Below are 20,310 nucleotides of genomic sequence, written 5' to 3'. Positions count from 1 at the left end.
CAACTCGGAGAAAGGGGTAAAAAGATAATTGAAGGATATCACACCACTTGTCCGCTTCCGTCTGGATAGCAGCCATAGTCAAGTCATGCAGTCATAGTATTGAATGTCCAGCACTCAAGGGCGGTCTAAAAAAAACTACATGCAGGGGCTTTGTCGCACAAGTGTGTGCCCCAACATTGCCAGCTATCTCTGTGAGCTCCAGCAATATAATAGGCACTGGTCGTAAAGTGTTTGAGATTTGAAAAGGCTGCTCGGAGGTTTGAAATATCTTCTCCGTGGTGATGGAATTCCGATAACATTTTACTTGTCCTTCTTCTGACAGCGATAGTTCAAATCTTTACGCCATACTGAGGCCCGGTCTTTCGTGTAGCATTTCACCTTATAGTTCCGGCCATTGTACATATGAATAGTCAGCACAAACGCGTCCGTCTCTGGACCGGTGACGTTCTTGATCTCATCAGTACGTATTGACAACACCAACAGCCCTTGAGTTTTGGCAAGAGTCTGGCGCGGATCGTCCGAGTAGAACAGGATGGCCTGATCGGTCAGCTCAACCCACCTCCGCTTCCAGCGGCCTAGTACCAGGCTAGGCGACTCCAGCCAGTCACAGCGGCTGTTCAGCGGCTCCTTACCTCCTTCAGCCATCAGCCATTAGAAGAATAGATCCATGGCTTACTTCATTGCTTGCCAGTTCAAATAATTGAAGAAACAATTATTGTTCAGTTATTTTTTTGTGCAGAGACTTCTTCATGAATTCCTTGTAACCAGGGAGATCATCGAGCCAGCAAAGCATGACATGACGTGACGTCAACTAGTACAATGCGGTCCAAAACAGGCACCGTTTGTACCGTATTTTAATGTGTATCAAACAACAGTCCGTTGTTTGAACGAAAACTATTGCTAATGCGGACAATGGTATCATAGTTTATCACTTTATGTTCGCTTGGTGGTATAAACGTAAAGAAGTAAAGTGACTTATAAGTAGTTGATGACATTGTGCTCGCAGGTCGCATGCGCGAAGAATAGTAACTGTTGCTGGTTCGCAACCTGGCTTGATCGGGCCTTGCTGCAATTATTTCCTTTTCTAGTGTATGCGAGGAGACGACTTCACGAGTGTGAACTGCCCTTCTGCAACGTGGAAACACAGAAGTGTTCATTCTGATACTCACGGCACAGAGAGTCATGGCCAAACTTGGAGCGTGTCTATATCTTCTGGCAGGCTGCATCACATTTGTGACCTGCCACTCGCCGGAGTCCAAACTCGCCATCTTGCAGGGAGAAGATGATGAGGGTTTTAATGCTTACCGCGTGGAAGATGGTCAGCTGGTTCAGCAAACGCATGGCGAAAGTGCGTGGGGTCCCGTACCGAGATGTCCAGGTGGTAGGATTGTATCGAATCCGGTAGCTCAGAGCAGTGATCGCTTTGGTTTGGTATTCGTTTTGGCTGAGAATGGCCAAGTTTATCATGGCGTGGATGTCGGTCAGGGTGTGTCCAAGTGGACACAAGTATCGGCTAGTGTTATGCTGCCGCGCGATGACAACGGCACGGCCGACATAGACTCACTCACAGTGGTCCGCAACAACGACACCATGCTTGTGTTTGTCAAGACGATCGAGACACAGCCACGCCTGTACTGGTCATTCGCCAACGCCACTTCGACCAAAGCTGCGTTCTCCAAGTGGACACTGATCAAGAAAGGCGAAGCACTGCAAAGTGCTGCCGCTGCAGCTGTCAACTACTTCACACATTACGTGGAGGTGGTGGCCATAATGACCAACGGTAAAGTCTACCACACGTGGCAGACTGGCGTTGCCGAGTTTCACGACTGGGATGAGTTTGGCACTGCCTTTTGGAGTCACATGCCTGACCCGAATGCCGCACCGGTGCTCCGTGCCAATAGCGGCAAATCCATCTTCAATGGGCGCCTGGAGCTGTTCCTGTACGGCAAAGACGGCTACATCCACCACCTCAAGCAGACGACCTGCGACCGTGTGATGAACCCATGGAGCGAATGTACCTGGGGTCTCTATGAGCGCCTTGTGGATCAAGTTGTGCCCACGCCGCTCGTTGCTCGTTCCCCTCTCATCGCTGGCAGCAATGCTCACGGTGGCATTGAGCTGTTCACTGTCGATAAGTCATTCGCCTTCTGGCACATTTATCAAATCGAGGAGGGCAAGAGGTTCAACACCTGGTCTCAGATCAAGGCTGCTGACGCTCAGTTTGCGCCCACCATCTACCAGGATCAGACTGGCTATTGGGTTGGCTATCTTCTGGACAGTGGCATGAAGGTCCACCGTGTGGTGGAGGAGCGCACTATGAAGCTCACCCCAGCCGGTACCCGCTTGCTGTCCACTACCAACATCACTGTCTCCTGGACTGTGCCCGTCGACGAGGCCACCAACAACGACTGGATTGGAATCTACAGGGCGGGTGACCCTAATGAGAACTACCTTGACTTTGCATACGTGCAGGGCTTTCAGAACCCGCTACCCAACCCAGTGCCAGTAGGCAGAATTGCACACCGCTCAGTTCTGGATGACAACGTGTATGAGTACCGGTACATGGTCAACCGCAAGTTTGTCACAGTCATGCACCAGTCCGTTCGCTTCTATAACTATACGACCGACGATGATGGCACACAGCTCTACCATGGCCTGGCCGTCGGTCTCGGCAAGGAAGCCGGTCACTTTGATAACTGCGTCGAGGATGCCAACCACACCCTTACCGCATTCAGAAAGGCATTCGTCGACTTTGAATACCGCGAGATCGCCTCAGGCCTGAAAATGCTTGGAGTCGGGCTGAAGGACGTCGCCACTGCACTCGCTGTCTGCAAGGACACCGATGTTGCCAAGAAGGTCATGAAGTTCGTGATGGACCTCATCGCCTGCACTGACGCAAAATGCGAGCAGTTCATCATCGATATCGCCGGTGAGCTGATCAGTGTCTTGTACGAGAACGTCCACGAGATTTATGGCGACATCCGTGGTGCCAAGAACTGCTTCCCGTACAAGCTGTACGAGCAGGCTGGCATAAACATTGGCCGTGTTGTAACCGCCTCTATTGAGGGTCCCCGGGCTTGATTGTGTGTTGGGTTTTTTCTTGTGTTGCTTTGCTCATCGCTTGCATTCCAGTGAAATGCAACTGCCGGCCTATCTTGAGGTTTACTTGAAGTTCGATTTCTATTACTTTTTTCCAACTTTATCCCGCTTTAGGAGGACCAGCACTTACTGGACCAATTTCTAGACTTATTTTGCCAATGTATACCTTCGTGTGCATCATGTGTCTGGGCGTGCTTACAGCAGTAATAAGTTAATGTCTTTTGGTCGTTCTCATGGTGCTCTGCAGCCGTTCTCTTGCTGGCTTTCCACCTGAATTTCTACTGATTTTGTGCGCTTTGTGGTAAATTTGTTTTGTCGATATCCCACCTTGTGTCTTTTTTACTGTCTGAGCCTGATGCCAAGCGCCAATGGATGATTTCAACTTGAAATTCTGTCAAGCGGATATGCGACCCTGGTGGGCATGTGTGCCCTTGGTGTCTGTGTGGGCGGTACATCCTAGCCGGACATGGATTCGATTGAATGTCCGTTTAGAGAGTCCGACCCAAATGGTGCTTGTTGGTCAAGACTCAAGACCCACTGGCTGCGTCCTGGGAAGATTCCGCCCCGTATACACAAGCATCACCTTTACTGGGCAGCAGGGTCCAAGGTAGTAGCGCACACCCAGTCATACTGGTGTTCCCGTGGTGTACAGTCACTGGCAAATCCCAGTGCACACATAATACAATAATATGCCATGATCGTGCAGAAGGCAATACATGTAGCATTACGTATGATTTACTGCCCGACTAAGAGTGAGTACAAGGGAATACCCGCTGATACATACCCAAACGGCGTCAGCCGTGAGGACATGTATCAAGCCGGTATTGCACATAATTGTATACATCTACGAACGAGGCCGGTGCAGTAAATCATTTATTGCAAATGCAAGGATTGCCTTCATAAATAATTCAATGAGGAATTTTGGGCACACATGCTCTTTCCCTCTGCCCTGCAAATTGCGGAAACTAAGTTACTTCGTTCAAAGAAACCAGGTCCGGCCATGGCGGGGTTGCCATGGCATAGTAGTAGTAGTAGAATTTATTATTTTGATAGGGAAGGCCCTACAGACGTTGCGTTGCCGTCTTGTTACAGGCATGAGTTGTGGATTTGTAGTGCTGAAGGAAAGGGCAGGTGTCCTCAAAAGTCCTCATTGCACACTGTAGCCAGATAGATGATTGCACAAGACAGCACTGGCCAGGGTATCTAATTAATCCCCTGTTTGTTTTAGATCTGTAAAACATGGTAAAGCAAGAGGATCTCTGGGGCAGTAGATCGACTCTCCTACACCTGGACTGCTGGAGTCAAGGAGCTGCTCCAGAGAGAGCCATAGGCCCATACACCTAGTACACTTGTTCCACTACATTAATTTTTTTATTTACACGTGGAGCATACTCCCGTCCAGCATATGCAGCATGGCCATAATATGGCGAGATGCCATTCGAGCATATGGGAACGACTTCCAAGCAGGGAGTTGTACTACTCCCTGCTTTCAACCCGTTTCGGAGCAGGGAGCCGGAGTCGTAAAATACGGTGTTGTTTTACGACTTCGGCCTCCCTTTCAAGCTTTTTTTCTCCCTTTCAAGTTTCATGACACGTACATGTACGTGATCGTGACCACAAAGTTGCACTCGGTCGAAAAAAAGGGAGAGGGATGTTGGATATCTTCCTTCTAGTTCTCTGGCCCGGCGTTGATCTCATCCGAACAAACTAAACTTGCATCTTTTCTTCGTCTGCAGTTCACTGCTGAAACTTACTTGTTACTTCAATACCGTGAAATAGATTTGAGGGTGCGGTACAGGACTCAGCAGGAGGAGTAGTAGAGATGATTGCCAAGCCTGGATACCACTGCAAGCTGGGGAAGATGTGATGGCAATGACGATGAGCCTGCGGCGTCTTTTTCAATAACTTTTTTCATCGGGTTCACTCCTACTGTTGTCACACGCATGGCCATTGGTTAGAGTCAGCTAGCTCTGGTTGTTTTCTTTCTGGACTGTGTGTGGCGGGTTTGGCTAGGCTAACTCAGCTGCCGGGCGTCACAACGGCGCCATGTTCAAATCGGTGAGCTCGCATTCACAGCGTACTATTAGATCTGCATCTCAGGACAGTGGCGTCATGTCTGCTGATCTCGAATCACAAGCAGCTGGGCACAGTTGTGAAGCTGCTGCTAATCCCAGTAATTCCCGACCCCCTTCTCCATCTCCTCGTCGACAATGGCCATGGAGTATGAATAGTTCGTCGGTGTCCATCCCAGATGAACACACCGCGACAGATAACGAATTTTTCGCAACGGTTGTACCCAACTCTCTCATCAACTTGACGGTGAGTGTTCCAAAGTTCGGAAGTAAGTTTGTCTCTGTTGAAGTCCCAGGCCTTCTTTCCTTTTCTTCGCTTTTCCGGGACTGTGGTTGATCGTGATAGCGGAAGATCCTGTGCCGGATACCCTCTGCATGTGTGTGTGTTTGTGTGTGGTGTGTGTGTGTATGCGTGTGTGTATGCGTGTGTGTATGCGTGTGTGTATGCATGTGTGCGTGTGCGTGTGGCCATATGCTGTCAGCTTGGTATTTTCACCATAACAAATAATGTGGTTTGTCTTTGTGTGTGTAGTGCAGTGCAAGTGTAGCCAATGTCAGGTGGTTCAGTGTTGAAATTTGAAATGCATACTGACTGTATCGTGGAGGCCGGAAGCCGAAAAATTCTCCGAAAACGAGACATCAAAAAATCGCTAAGCCTTTCGCCAATTGTGGAGGGTTCCTTTGAGAATCGCTGAAAATCTACCAAAACAATATTTAAAGGGGAAGTCCGGTGAAAATTTAAATTTCAGGGTCGGTAGAGTTTCGGGCGCTGAGTCGAATGGTGTTGGTCCCACTTGTCTCCGACAAAGCGTTCTCGAGATATTTCCGTTTGAAAAACTGAGTTTCGGGGGCTGCGCCATGACGTCATGCGGCCGCGCCACACCCTCTGCAACGTCATAGCGTGCAGCTAGGTCAAAAGGAGTGCGTGAAAGCAATAGTGTCAGAGCTATTTCAAATGATTTGGCGACTGATATTAGGTGGTGCAAGCGACCCCGAAGACCTATAACTCCTTGTGAGAGTGAGGATGCAGCCATGGCTGACCTTCATGAGTTTGGTCTGGGGCTGAGAACCTCGGTATTCAGCTGAAGAAATGGCCGCGCGGGCCGGTCAAGAGTGAGCGCTACTGAGTTTCCGACTGATGAAGAAGCAGCAGCTATTGCAGACGAGGCTGATGTAATTATCAGATCGCTGGAGAGCAGGGTCGCCAAAATGGAGAAGAGTGATGCGAGTGCTCTAAATGTTGTTCCATACCGATTAGATTCGCTTAGACTCCAGTAGCCTGCCACATGGTGATGTTTTGGTGCGAACTTGGAATATTTCGGACTACTCAATTGGAGAACAGTGCAGGCTCTTTGAACCACGGGCACGACTCTTCGCTCGCAACGCTATGGAATCTGAAAGTTCTAGGTCCGGGAGCTGTTCGCTGTTTTGTCACTTGTCACGGTTGTGCACTCATCGCTGTAGCATAAAATAATGAGGCGGGTGCGGAAAACTAAAATTTTCTTTCTCAAAGCACAACCACCGGCACCGGCAAGGAGAAACGCACGTTCTCTGACTACATGACTGTACAATACGACTGATACGAGTGTAGTACATGACAAGTCCGTGTGTTGACTAGTTTTCTGAGTCTTGTGTCATGAGTTTGATGACTGCACTACAGCTAGATAACACACTGCACGCACTGCATGCACGCAGCGCAGAGCGCGCGCGTAGACGGGCTGACGGAAAAGTCCAACTCGGAAACGGCTAAAATACGGAAAAACCTCCAGGTTTACCGAGCTGAAAATCACAGGGTACATAGTGTTTGTAACACTGAATCGAATGGTCTTGGTCCGAAGAAGCTGCGACAAACGGTTCCCCAATCGAACGCGCTCCGAATATGGCCATTTTTGTACACAACTAGATGGTGTGGCTACCTGGCTGCACGCTGGGACGTCATCACCTGGATCTGGGTGATGCGCGCTCAAATTCGCACATGTTCGATTGGGCGTATCTGACGAACCATAAGCCGCAGCCTCCTCGGACAAAGACCATTCGACTCAGCGACCCGAACTCTATGGACTGTGAAATTTAAATTTTTCACCGGACTTCCCCTTTAATATTGTTGCAATGTGCGTTTAGGAACCAATGATATTGCTGCAAACATGACCGCTCGAGCTCTCTACTTCAGTACTTGTAGCACTAGTGCGTTGAGATCGTGTGACTCGTGTCCTTTGACCTCGTCTCAAACAAACATTAGCCATTGGGAAGATCGTTACTGGTAAAATCCCCATATTGGCCGGCCGAAAAATTCGCCGAAAACGAGACATCAAAAAATCGCTAAGCTTTTCGTCAATTTTGGAGAGTACCTTTCAGAATCGCCAAAAATCTACCAAATCTTCCAATATCTCACCAATTTTGAAGCCCATATTCCAATTTTGAAGCCGAATTTTGACCAATCACCTGATTTTGCAGCCGAATCTGATGTATTTTTTCAGCTGAGCGAAAAGCCGAATAGATTTGGGGAAAGCCTACCGAGGCGAGAGGTACAGGTTCCTACACGAGTACGAGGGCAGTACGGTGGAATCCACGCCACGATAGCGGCAAGGGCTGGATGAACAGCGGTACTGGCCGAGTATGAGTGACTGGAACGTGTTTCCCGTGTGCATCCAAGCCAAAGAGCACACATGCACGCGCACTCCATACAATCACGGACATAACTCACTCTTTCCGTTGACCTTGTATTTACGAAACACGCGCCAAGTTTGTGAGCCAATGAACGCAGTGGATTCCGTTCCTGCCCGTCGTCACTTGGAATCCGTTTCGGCAGTGGAATCCGTTCCTGCCCGTCGTCACTTGACGACGGGCAGTGGATCCAGTTCCATCACCTTTGAGCAGGCAGGACTGCACTTTCCATGCCACGCAGTTCGATCTTTCATTGGTCGACTCCAAGGCGACAATCACGTGACATACGGGAAAGGGGCTTGTTTCTGTCATGTACTGATATGATGTAATTGTAGACCTACTGATGTTTATACAATTATTTATTGTAGTTTTGCTTTGCACTCGTTGCACTCGCAATCGTGTGTACCATATCGACTATACACGGTATCGTGTGTAATAGTTACTGTAAGTGTAAGTACATGTAGTACTAGTCTACAGTCCATTTCAAAACTATAGACGCGTACCTAGGCAAAAACCGTTATGCCAGCATCTATACCACACAAAATCTGTGATCACTTTGTGCATATTTTTTTCCAAATTGGGCGTCTGTTATCCAATCGTTTAGAAACTATATGAGAGTAATTGTGGAGCGGACCTGAGCAATATTCCGAAAACTATTCTCAAAAAGCTCCAGCCAAATTTGAAATATTTCAAAAACCCTACGCGTCTATAGTTTTGAAATGGACTGTACCAACTCTCTGTCGCCTCACGTGTGTCCAGCATGTACATGTACATGTAGGTTGTTTCCGGTTAGGAAAAACGGATCGCGGAGTAGGCCCAGACAGATCCTGGCGGCAATTCTTTCGGCAAAATATCGAATAATTGAAAGAGCGGTAATTGCCGGCAAAATATCGAGATGTTGGGTAAAATCGACGCCGGATACTTGGATTTCCTTGTTTCTTACCCGTTCAGCACGATACACTGCCCAGGACGAGATCATGTCACCGAAATATCACTGGGATTCGCTGTGGATCGACATGATTTTGGAAGAACTCATTAACACGTGCGTGGAAGCCCGTGTTGAGAAACCGGCCCTGCGATTTTTACGAAACGTTGTACGGGAAGTGGATAAAATACACGTTTTCCGGGGGAAAATGGAGCAAAATATCCAGTTTCTTGTGCCAGGCTCGGCAAAATATCGAAGATTTCGCAGCAACATAATTGCGGCAAAATGTCGAGGCGAGCGAATTCGAAGCAGAATCTGTCTGGGCCTATCGCGGAGATCCTTTCTCGCCTCACAAGTAGAGACTGTACTACAAAAAACTATTTCTTTAGTTTGTCACGTGCTGTGCCCAAACACCATGGAAGTAATGACGACAGTCGACGCTGTCAGTGTCAGCCTGTCACCGGTCCCCAAGAAACACACAAACATTGCGGTGAACACATCACATACACACAGTCCCATAATCATGATACAATAGTCTTGGCTGTTTCAGTACATGACTGGACCAAGCGATGTGATATCGGATGCGACCCATAATTCCTCGCAACATCAAATCGAGAGGAGTGTCTTTTGTCCTCCAACATTCCAAGCAGACTGGTGACTGAGCAGCAGCGACTATCGTAAGTGACCACCAATGCGGCAATGGCATGTGGCTAGTATTATTATATCGTTGGCGGTGTTTTACGAATAGACGAGTAGAAAGATGTTGCGACATCGTTTTGATCCTGCAATCTCGTAAACCTCTGGCGCTATGGCGAAGTATGAGGTCAGTGGTGTTTGGGCTGCACTGCCACTGGTGCAATGGTCACCTGGTGTTATGTCTGTCTACTCTTTAATTTTACGTAGCTTGCCGCATCCGGAGAAAAGAGGCAAGACCTGCTGACATGTCGACACTGTCACTACTTGAACGAAGTGCGGCCACAGTGACACCAATAATTATTATTATGTAGGCAAGAAAGAACCCAGCCTACAAAGTACAAAGAATTATGAAAGGATTGTAGAGCATAGCGCTTATACTAAGTTAATACTAATAATAGCATTCAGTTTTGATATGTAGCCTAGCCTGTGTAGGCAGCGTGTTGGACCGGACATCTGTCGGCCCCAGCCACTCCGCCATCCGTAGATCTACAGCTGCAAGTATGCTTAGCACTTAACTACTTGTGACTTGTGTCCTGAGATGTGAAGCTGTGCCATTTCATGCTCGGACTTTGAGATTGGCACAGTCAGCTGCAAAGACGTAAAAGAGAAACCTGAGGATCGGCTCGCATTTTGTTGGGCGGCCTCGGGCCTAGGGAACGGATGGATTACGAGCGGCACACGTGCGGGGAAATTTACGATGGCGACGACGAGAGCGATGCTGGCCGTCATCGACGTCTATCTGCCGCACAGCCTCCAGTGCCTATGCCGCGGACCAGGCAACGAGGCCAGCGGCAGGACATGTTCAACAAAAGCTGGCATGGCCGACTGCCGTCGTCCAATGGTCCGGACTACATGCTGACCATGCCTTCGGAATCGCACAGCCGTGACTATTCTCCTAGATCACCGTCGAAAAGTCCGCGTGCTAGAGGATCCGCACGGCGTAGCTCCGCTCCAGTACGTAACTCATTACAAACCCAGCGACCAGCTGTTTGTATTTTTGGATTTGTAAATTCACCATCTCTCTAATACTATTAGTTTGCACTTCATCGTACAGATGTTGAGCCACATGTAGCTAGCCGTAGATTCTACGGTGTGATGTGAGACTTGGAGGTGTCCTGAAACACGTCGAATCATGCATCTCGCTCCCAATACACCTTGTGGGATATATTACTGGCACATTGAAGGAGAATAGTTTTGCATGCAAAATATGGCGCGTGTTGCCTGACTGTTTTCTGGGAAATTCTGACGCTGTGTACTTGAGACAAGTAAGTTGAAAGGTGCATAGTCTGCAAGGCCGCATACAGAGAAAGCCACTTATTGCTATACACGCTTGGGTTATATCCATTCACTTCGACCACACCTACATGAATCTCACTGCTCAGCGTGACATTTTGTTCAGTCTGCAGAAAGAGAGCTCGGATGTAGTTGCTTTTTTATCATGGCATGCCGTCCGACTGCTCCTGAATGAAACACGTGTATTGCAGGTGATTACTCCTGGCGTTGCGTATGTATGTCTCTAAGCGACATGTGAGCTGTCCGGGTGAACTGTGTTCAGACAGTAATATGCATGAAAGTTATCAGTAGTATGCATGGAAGTAATTAGTTATCGACTATGATCCCTCTTGATTTCCAGAACAGTTGCACTTGTCCTATATGCATAGCCTCTGGCACCATGTCACAATGTGGACCTATGTCGAGGCATACCTGTAAGTGCTGAGAAAACTGGTCTCGGGACGAGTTGGTTGGTACCGCCAGGTTCAACTGTACTTGCACCCCGGTCTACAGACTTCCAGTACTATGCAGTGCCACATACTGTATCCATGTCAGTCTGACTGTCTTTTCACATCTGTAGAAACGCCAGCGCCCTCAAGGATCACGATGCAGATACAGCTCTCTCCCTATTTTACATTGTCTTGATGGAGTGTACTGTTTGAGTTGTGATCTGACATGGTTGTTGTTGTTGTTTGTGTTGTTGTTCTATGGCCGCCGCTGTACAGGCCGACGAAAAGGTTGGATATTTGGAGAAGTGCAAGATTCATATGCTGACCCGCACTCGGAAGCATGGCACCAAGTTCTACTTTCGTCTTACGCGTGCCTATTTCCAGTTCCATGACAACGATAAAGTAAGAACAGGTCGAGCCCCAAGTAAGCCACTTTGTAACTGTTTTTGTTTTACAGCAGAGTTACTGCAGTTGAGCGGCACAAAGTGGCAAGATGCCCAACCTATGGCTATGCTGCTTGAGTCTTGTTTGTCTGTACCGCATACTTACTAGCTACCCCTCATAAATTGACTTTATAAGTTAGCACCCCTGGCTGGTCTGCATGCTCCACTTCTCTCTCTCTCTGTCTCTCTCTTTCTCTGTCTCTCTCTCTCTCTCTCTCTCTCTCTCTCTCTCTCTCTCTCTCTCTCTCTCTCTCTCTCTCTCTCTCTCTCTCTCTCTCTCTCTCTCTCTCTCTCTCTCTCTCTCTGCTTTGCTCTGCCCTCCCTCCTCCCCTCCCGAATATTGGCAATAAATCAGAACCGTGTTCAGCAACCAACATGTCCCCATGTAATTTATGCATATTACGACACACATGCCCGAAAGTTAGTACGGGTGTGGCCACAAAATTCGAAAGTAAGTACTGTAAGACATGTCATTATAACGAGTCGCAAATTTAACGATTGTCCAAAATTCATAGGTTAACGAGAAGATATGTAAAACGATCTTGCAGTATTCTGCCATATCCACACACAGCATATATGAAGCAGTACGGCCTCAACGGATCTTATTATAACGAGGAAATGTCATCCGTTAAAACTTTAGATTTGCTTCCTCGTTTTATATACATGTCCTACAGTACATACTTATTTACGGACGTTTACAGTAGCCATTGTCCCTCTCCGATCCACAAACGTGTGTGTCATCAATAACATACACGTGCACGCCTGTTCTTTGTAGGGTTTGGCTCCAGGTCATGGGTGTCTGCAAGCACCTTGAAAACTTTACTTTGTTTGCCCGTTCGAATGGGGAGCTCAATTGTTTTGCTTCATGCTGCTGCTGTGCTTCTCGTGTTGTCTCAGTCGAGTGTACCGAAGCGCTGCGAGGTGCGCTTAAAAATCAGCCGAGTCACCAGCACCAAGGGCAGCGGGTTCGACGTGCACTTCCGCAACGGCAACACCTGGCACCTGGCCGCTGGTAACTTGGTGAGTGCGTCTGATCAGTTTGAGCACAAACTTAGTCACTTGACAAAGATGTAAACTGCTAGATAAGTTCCGTGTTTTCTGGACTTAGGGCCGGTGCAAGTACAGTTGAAGCTGGCCCAACCAACCAACCTGTCCTGAGACTACTTCGAAGTACTAGTAGTCATTTCGGCACTTAAGGTATGCCTCCACATACATGTACATCCACATGTGTGGAATGACCACCTAAGACCTAAAGAGCTGTTTTAGTGCAATGTCAGGTGGTCGCTAAGCACACGTCACTATAATTATTTATTTATTATGTTCTCAGTAGTTGTGAGTGTCCCGAGGAGGCACAGCCTGGAGCAGGGTGACGACACCGAGCGCATTGCGGAGTGGCTACGAAATGAAGCTGGAAGCAAGCACACGCACACACGCACGCCCATGCGCGTGCACGTGATTGCATACTTGTAATTGCTCACTGTCGGAAACTGGTCACGTGGGTCTTCTTAGGAGGGATACACACGCACACCTTGGTGTCATCACTTTCAGGGGCACTCGTATTTATTTCTCGGTATGGCGTGCGTTTGCTCAATCATGTCTTGATTTGTGTGAGGTCTTGCAACTGTGCCTTCTTGCAGATTGAGAAGATTGAGTGGATGGAGGCACTTCTACCCGGCTCGTTTGTAAGTATCCTGAGAGGTATTTCTTTCTGTATTCTGACACAGCATGCTTGGTCTATTGGCAGTATTGCGTATGGGGTTTGTGCATAATACTCCCGCCATTTGACCTTGAGGGGCAAGTCCACTGAACGGTACGCACTGTGATGCCAATCCAGCATCAAAGGTCATAAACTGTGTACGATCATACCCACAAATGTACTACAACTGGCTGTACCTGCCAAATATGGGACAAGTTGCCCCTCAGGAAGGTGGCGACCATGTTTTGTGCATAAGCCCCCGAAGACATGTGGTGTTCATCTTGTTGGTCATCCCTTTTTCCAGGAAAGAGATATTCAATGTCTTCATATGTTTTTTGAACTTTTTTGCCTCTCATGTTTTACGTGTACGCACGTGTTCGCGCTTGTGCATGTGTGTGTGTGTGCATGTGGTCTTCTGGTATGTTAGCCGGCTAAGGATCGCGCCAGTGTTATCTGTGCCGATGGCATCCCGGGACCCGCGGACCTGGAATCTCGCGCCGAGGTGACGTCCAACACCTCGACGGACGTGGGCCGAGACGCGGACAAGGACAGCACATCGGCGGCATCCGCACAGACATCTGGCATCTCCACATCCGGCATCTCCACGTTCGGTGCAATCGAGGAGCAGAAGAGCGACTTCTCTCTGGACTCCGACCCGGAGCTGCTCAACTCGATTCTGGATGAGGTGGACGCCATGGCGCTGACGACGCACAAGTCGCCGCCGCCACCTCTGCCCCCTGATGATCGGTACGCGGTGCCTGCACCCGCGCTGAAAAAGCCGACCATGCACGAGCCGCTCGGTGATTACATGAGAGCCGCTGATGAGTCCGGTATTGACTACATGGACCCGAACTACGAAGATCACGACCGCGCCGGCATGGTGGGAGATTCTCTAGTGGAACTCAAAGACTACGCGCTACCGCTGAGGAGGGAAACGTCAATATCGTCAGTATCGTCAACCTCGTCTCCTTCCCCCTGTGAGTATATCTCGAACCTATTGCGTAGTAGTCTAGCTTAGTCATCTCATTGAATGTGTTTTCGCTGATTGATGTGCTGTAGTGTGTCTGTGTGTGTGTTGGGGGGTCTGTGTTGGTTGTCCCAACAAGTGTAGGGTGTGCATAGGTGACTGACTGTCTTGGCCGTCCTATTCTGATGGGCCCCGTGTGGACCAGGTGTGCATTGGGGGATTCTTGCATTCAGATCTTGTCCATGGTCGTTGCTGTAAGAGAAAATCTGTGTACATGTGCATCCGGTGCATTTGCAAATGTGCGTGCTTCTCTTGCGACGGGCTTACGTGGTACACTTGTGTGGGTCTGTGCGTGACTGTGTGTGTGTCTGTGTGTGTGTCTGTGTGTGTCTGTGCGTGTCTGTGTGTGTGTCTGTGCGTGTCTGTGTGTGTCTGTGTGTGTGTGGGGGGGGGGGGTCTGTGTGGGTCTGTGTGTGTGTGGGGGGGGGGGGTCTGTGCGTGGGTGTGTGGGGGTCTGTGCGTGTCTGTGTGTTCTTGCAGTGATGCCCAAGGATTCTATAAAGTTTCTGCGGGTGGCACAGGAGAGGAAGGAGGTCCTACACACGCAACTGCGCAGCACGTCTAAACTTATCGAGCCGGGGCAAGTGTTGATGAAGCGTCTTATTGGCAAAGGTGAGCTTTAGTGGACCCCTGTCTTTTTTCTGTGAACAAAACCCGTTCCCCAATACTGGCTGGTCAAATCAACAGGGAAAACTACAACAAGCAGAGTGAAGAAGCTTTTTACTCCTACATGTGCGTGGAGCACCGCTGACGTTGCTACTTCTCATTTCAAAAAGCAGAGCAACAAGAAGAATGTGATTGTGACAGAGCAGGAAAACACTACAAGGCAAATCTCTGCGTAGGAATAGTTTAGTCTTTAGTCCATGCCGTTGCTGCTGCTGCTGCTGTTCTCATCAGGAGCACCCATGATGCTTGAAAAATCCTCGCTTCCTTCGAGGCTCGATTTCACTTGGCCATTTTGCCACCTGAACTGTCCTGCTTGCTCTCTTGCGCACCATCCGACGGTTGTGAGTCTTCTTCAAGTTCTTGCTTCTCAGGGCCACACACGGGGAATAGAGGGTGTTCAATGGTCATATGGCAGTACTCACTTCACCCGTATACTGAAGACAAGCTGCCTCATTGTCCATATTTGGCAAGATCTTAAGTGATGGCAGGCTGGTACTGTATATGGTGCCAACAACCTTATACGGACAACAAAGTACTCTCAACGACTAATCGAATACCCTGGGCGATCGATGGTCATACACCGGCACCCTCCATTACCATCCATATGTAGCACTGGCCAAATTTGGATGAAAATCTTCCATATCAGGGTGGAACATCCTCACACGCATATTTAGCAGCACAAAAGTTCGAACTTTCGGTGGCGGTGATATTGTGCGAAATTATAATTTAGAGGGAGCATTGAGCCTTGTGAGGTTTAGCAACGCGATATGCCTTTTTCGTGAAAAAGAGCCAAGTCTTTGTGGTCCACTTTCACAACAATAACACACACACACACACACACAAGTCTCTGCTGCGAGCACGGTAGCTCGGCAATGACGAAGTAAAATAATACGAACACACCTACGAAAGGCCACTGCGAAATAACAGGAATGCGGTCAAGCAGCAAAAGGTTTCGGGGAAATCTCAAAATTGGTGCGATTTTGCATGAGCCCGAATGTTCAAGTCACCCACAAAGACACAAGCTTTCCAACTCTCTTTGGCTGTTGGAAAGCGTACCGTCATGTGTGTTTTTTTTAAAGAGAGAGAAAGTTACTTTTGCAAATCATTACAACTTCGCGTCCATGTTTGCGAATTTTCAAGCTTTGTTTCTGTACTCGTTCCCAGACTCAAGACGTTGAAATATGTGATCTTGCAGTAATGGTATTATCAGACTGCATTTTGCTGAGCTCATTTTCTTGCGCCTAGTGTTGATCAAATCCTCTTTTGCACCTAGAGGTCATGTTGACCAGAATCATCTCTATGCCAGTAGAGGACAACAGTTACTCCGTTTTTTTTTTGGGGGGGGGGGATTCTTGGATGAATATTTGTGAACCCTCCTCCCCTTTGTCTTCTGTCTCCTCGTTCTGTGTGTGTATTGGCCAGGTGCGTTTGGGTCCGTTCACTTGGCCGAGTGGTCGTTCCGCGTCAGCTGTGCGCCGGTAGAGGTGGCGGTGAAATGCCTGAAGGACGGCGCCGACGAGAAAGCCGAGAAGGATTTCCTGGCCGAGGCGCGCATCATGGCCGAGTTTGATCATCCCAACATCATCCGCCTGTTTGGCGTGGTGGACGATGGGGCGGCGCGCATCGTCACCGAGTACATGTCCAACGGCAACCTGAAGGACTTCCTGGAGCAGGTGCGCACCACCGACCCCATGCTGCGCTCGCGTGGACAGCTCGTACAGTACATTGTGGACATCGCCGGCGGATTGCAGTACCTGGCCACGGAGGGGTTCATTCACAGGGTGAGTCAGGGAGGGGTTCATTCACAGGGTGAGTCAGCACTGCTGCATGTTTGGCTCCGGGCTGCTGCGTGTGCACCGCTCACAATCTTTTAGTCCGGACTGCTGTATGTGCACTGCTCACAATCATTCTGTACTTCTTTCTCTTGAGACATGTCCTATGTACAGTACTGTCGGGTGACGAAGAAGTGGGGGGTCAGCCTCGTAGCCTAGGCCGTTCTTATTTTTGTGTACAACAGTCCATGCGCAGTGGAGTAGTCGCCACGGATATGTCAGTGTGCCTTGCTTGGTGAAATCCTAGCCTGCTCGTTCTTCGGCGCTCGACAGTACTGTTTGTGTATGTTACGAGTTATGGCTAATGTGAAACCGGGAGTTTTCTGCTGTGTAATATTTTTGGTATTTCCCAAAATCAACGGTTCGGTAGCGCGAACATTTAGGCAAACCAGTTTTCCAGATCAAAAAATGCATTTTGCACACTGTGTGACATGGCATGGTTGAATCTTAGGTCGCGTTTTATTTTAGGTAAAAATTACCTGTACCGAAGTTACCGAAATAAAATCTCCATCGAAGATTTCCGGTTTTACAGTAACAGTCCACCACGGTTACGGGATAATATACAGTCAGACGATGCGGCAGTAGGGCACACAACTCGCAGGGGTACTGAGACATTCGAGTTCAAAGAAGTGCACTACTGTCTGTGTTTGAAGGATAGCGTGTTGCTCTGCTGTTGCCGTTGCAGGACCTGGCAGCGAGGAATGTCCTGGTGTCTGAGGACGAGCGCTGCAAGATCACTGACTTTGGCCTCTCACGCAAGCTGGAAGAGGACACCTCAGAGTACATGTCAACCGTAAGTCTGAAATGCCATTGTCTTTGACTCATTCGTTCCGAGTACGATTATTATCATCCCCCGCATAAGTTCACTGCCCACGGTCATCATCATCATCATCTGCGTTGCTGAAAAAATAATAATAGTAATTTTTTTTTTTTTCAATAATAAACGGCATTATGCAGCTGTGTAAGCCCACGGTGCTCAGTCTTAATCTGCTCTGAAAGTCAAAGCTCTTTTACATTATTTTGTTCTGCTCAAATCGTTTTTATTTCATTCGGATTCAGTGTCCGTCCTCGGAACTGGGAGTTGCACACTGCAGTGTAAAAGTTTAATTTGGATTCTGGATTCATTTTATCAGCAATGCTGCAGAAAACGTGAAAACTGTTTCTAGACTTTTTTTCTAAGTTTAGAGGGTTTTAGTAGGAACTTCTCTACTTCTTCTCTTCACCACGGAGGCTTATCCTTATACCCAACCCTATTGTGCATAAGCGATTCACCGCGACCATGTCGACAATAATAATAATACCGTAAAGTACCGCCAGAGCGCCCCGTCTCGCGAGAGCGCCCCACCTTGATTTTACAGCCAAGGGAAGGAAGTCGTACGGCAGAATGCTAAGTTAGTTTGTACGATGTGAGAACGTTCGTGTACTAAGGTCACACTTGGTATGCTTTTATGTGGAGCTCGAAGGCAAACTGGGTACGGATTGATTGCACAATGTGCAATGTTTGTACAAGGTCCGTGTCGTATGACCCACAGACAGGAATCCACCTCCACAAGGCGGCCACGAAAGGACGAGATGGTGGGGCGCTCTGGCGGTACTTTACGGTAATAGGAGCTTCAATTTTCAACTTTAGGAAAGTCACCTGCAGTGATGGCTTTCTTATCAGCTGCTGATGGTCATATACATGCGTACGTTGTTCCTTACAGGGCGGGCTATTGCCGCTGAAATGGACAGCGCCTGAGGCCGGTCTAGAGAAGTGCTTCACCACGTCGTCGGACGTCTGGAGTCTCGGCGTCACCATGTGGGAGGTGATGACCTACGGGAAGAAGCCCTACGCGTCGCTGTCCTTCCTCACCCTCTTCCCCGCGCTGCAGCGCGGTGTGCGACTGGGCAAGCCACGGGTAAGGACTAGGATGTTGTCTGGTCTCTGCAGGGATGGGGGCTCGCGCCCCACCCGGACCGTACGTTATACATGTAGTGGTTAGAGCACCGCTGGCCTTAGTTGGCTTTAGGTCCCTGGCTCGAGTCCCAATGATGACAGTCAATTTCTCTTCAGACTTTTTTTCCCATTTTACTCCTTCAAATATATTTTGGTGTTTACTTCGGAGTATCGGCGTGCCAAGTGGATGCGTTGGTTTTATGACTTATTGCCGTGTTATGGGGGAATATGGTTATGATACTGGCCAGAACACTTGTGTTCACAGTATAATATTGCAACCTTCTTGAAGATCTCTTTTCGCAGACTATGTATGACTTAGCTGTGTGTGTATGTGTGTGTGTGTGTGTGTGTGTGTGTGTGTGTGTGTGCGTGTGTGTGCGTGTGCGTGCTTTCAGGACTGCCCTGATGAACTGTATGATCTGATGAAGAGCTGCTGGGAGTGGGAGCGAGAGCAGCGTCCAACCTGCGAGACCATCTGCGAGCAGCTCCGTGTCCTTCTGGAGCACGAGCATCAGGACACGGATGATGAGGATTCGCCGCAGAGCGCCAGTTGAAACCATTACTTTGAGCGCACGTGCATTGAAACACTTCTTTTGAGTGTCGGTCAGTGCATTGAGGTGACTGTATAGTAGTAGTGTTTGAGAGTTCAGCTGTATTTCACTTCCGTAGTCCGTGTTTGATACTACTATTTCTTTCATCACTCTGCGAAGTCTTGAAGAGTCCTTTTCGAATTTTTTATAAATGCGGCGTACGTATTTTTTTATCAACTCCACGTACCCGGCATGATGGGCAAGTTGACTGCAGCAAGTATTACTAGTACCACTCTATTCAACCTTTTAATTATCCTGCCCTGATGATGGTCTGCCCTGATGCGTTTACTTCTTTTTCTTTTTGTTCCGATTCTCTCTTGCTCTACGCTATTATTTTCTAGGCTTGGTCATCAGCAGGCCTGGTGTTACCAATATCCGTGCGCCTAACCCTCCCTCTTTTTACTACGCTCATGGCACATCCGTTTACTTCTTTTAACCTACATGTAACATTGCGCAATCGCCGTATTTGTTGACGGACACTATGCCTTTATTGTCGTCTCGTTTTATTATTTCTTTTAAACTCTTACTCCGGATGTGTATCTACGTTTTCGGACAAGACTACGAAAATCGGTACCGTCGTACCTTTGATCTCACTTCTCCTGCGTGTTCTCATTTGCTGTGCTGGAAAGCTGTTGAAATGCTGGCAGTCCCTCTGTTGGGTGCTCCGCTCTGCAGCACGCACGCGCGCGCGCACACACACACACCTCAGACCTCAGACCTGCCCATCGCGGAAGCGATGATAGCGAACAGCTATGTTAGACATGGCAACTATTACTTGTGCTGGGATCACACCATTCAACAGCTTGCAAGGCTGATGAATTGACCGCCACTATTTTTAGCCTGGTATCCACCACACAGCTGATTGAAGTGACTTTTTCTGGCCAGTGAATCCCTATTTTTCATTTTTCCATTTTTTTCTTTTCTTTTTTTTCTACACACACAC

The 20,310-nt window shown here is 48.5% G+C and overlaps 1 protein-coding gene across 3 annotated transcripts; it reads left to right on the top strand.

The window, feature by feature from the left end:
• Window positions 1-4,756: 4,756 nt before the first annotated feature.
• LOC135817899 (BDNF/NT-3 growth factors receptor-like) lies at window positions 4,757-19,960 on the top strand. 3 transcript variants are annotated; one of them, XM_065331192.1, is made up of 10 exons: window positions 4,757-5,418; window positions 11,454-11,579; window positions 12,518-12,640; window positions 13,258-13,302; window positions 13,744-14,293; window positions 14,824-14,955; window positions 16,432-16,790; window positions 17,527-17,634; window positions 18,545-18,739; window positions 19,173-19,960. In XM_065331192.1, exons 1-10 carry the CDS (start codon window positions 5,146-5,148, stop codon window positions 19,329-19,331), a joined length of 2,070 nt encoding a protein of 689 aa, XP_065187264.1. In that variant the 5' UTR covers window positions 4,757-5,145; the 3' UTR covers window positions 19,332-19,960. The 3 variants fall into 3 exon arrangements, with proteins under 3 accessions (XP_065187264.1, XP_065187265.1, XP_065187263.1); XM_065331193.1 differs by lacking the exon at window positions 4,757-5,418 and adding an exon at window positions 9,304-9,437; XM_065331191.1 differs by lacking the exon at window positions 4,757-5,418 and adding an exon at window positions 9,975-10,410.
• Window positions 19,961-20,310: the final 350 nt, after the last annotated feature.

Source organism: Sycon ciliatum, chromosome 5, assembly GCF_964019385.1.
Source record: "Sycon ciliatum chromosome 5, ocSycCili1.1, whole genome shotgun sequence".
NCBI classification, from domain to species: Eukaryota; Metazoa; Porifera; class Calcarea; order Leucosolenida; family Sycettidae; genus Sycon; species Sycon ciliatum.
Note: the sequence above shows the minus strand (reverse complement) of the source record. Positions and strands in the feature narration are given on the sequence as shown.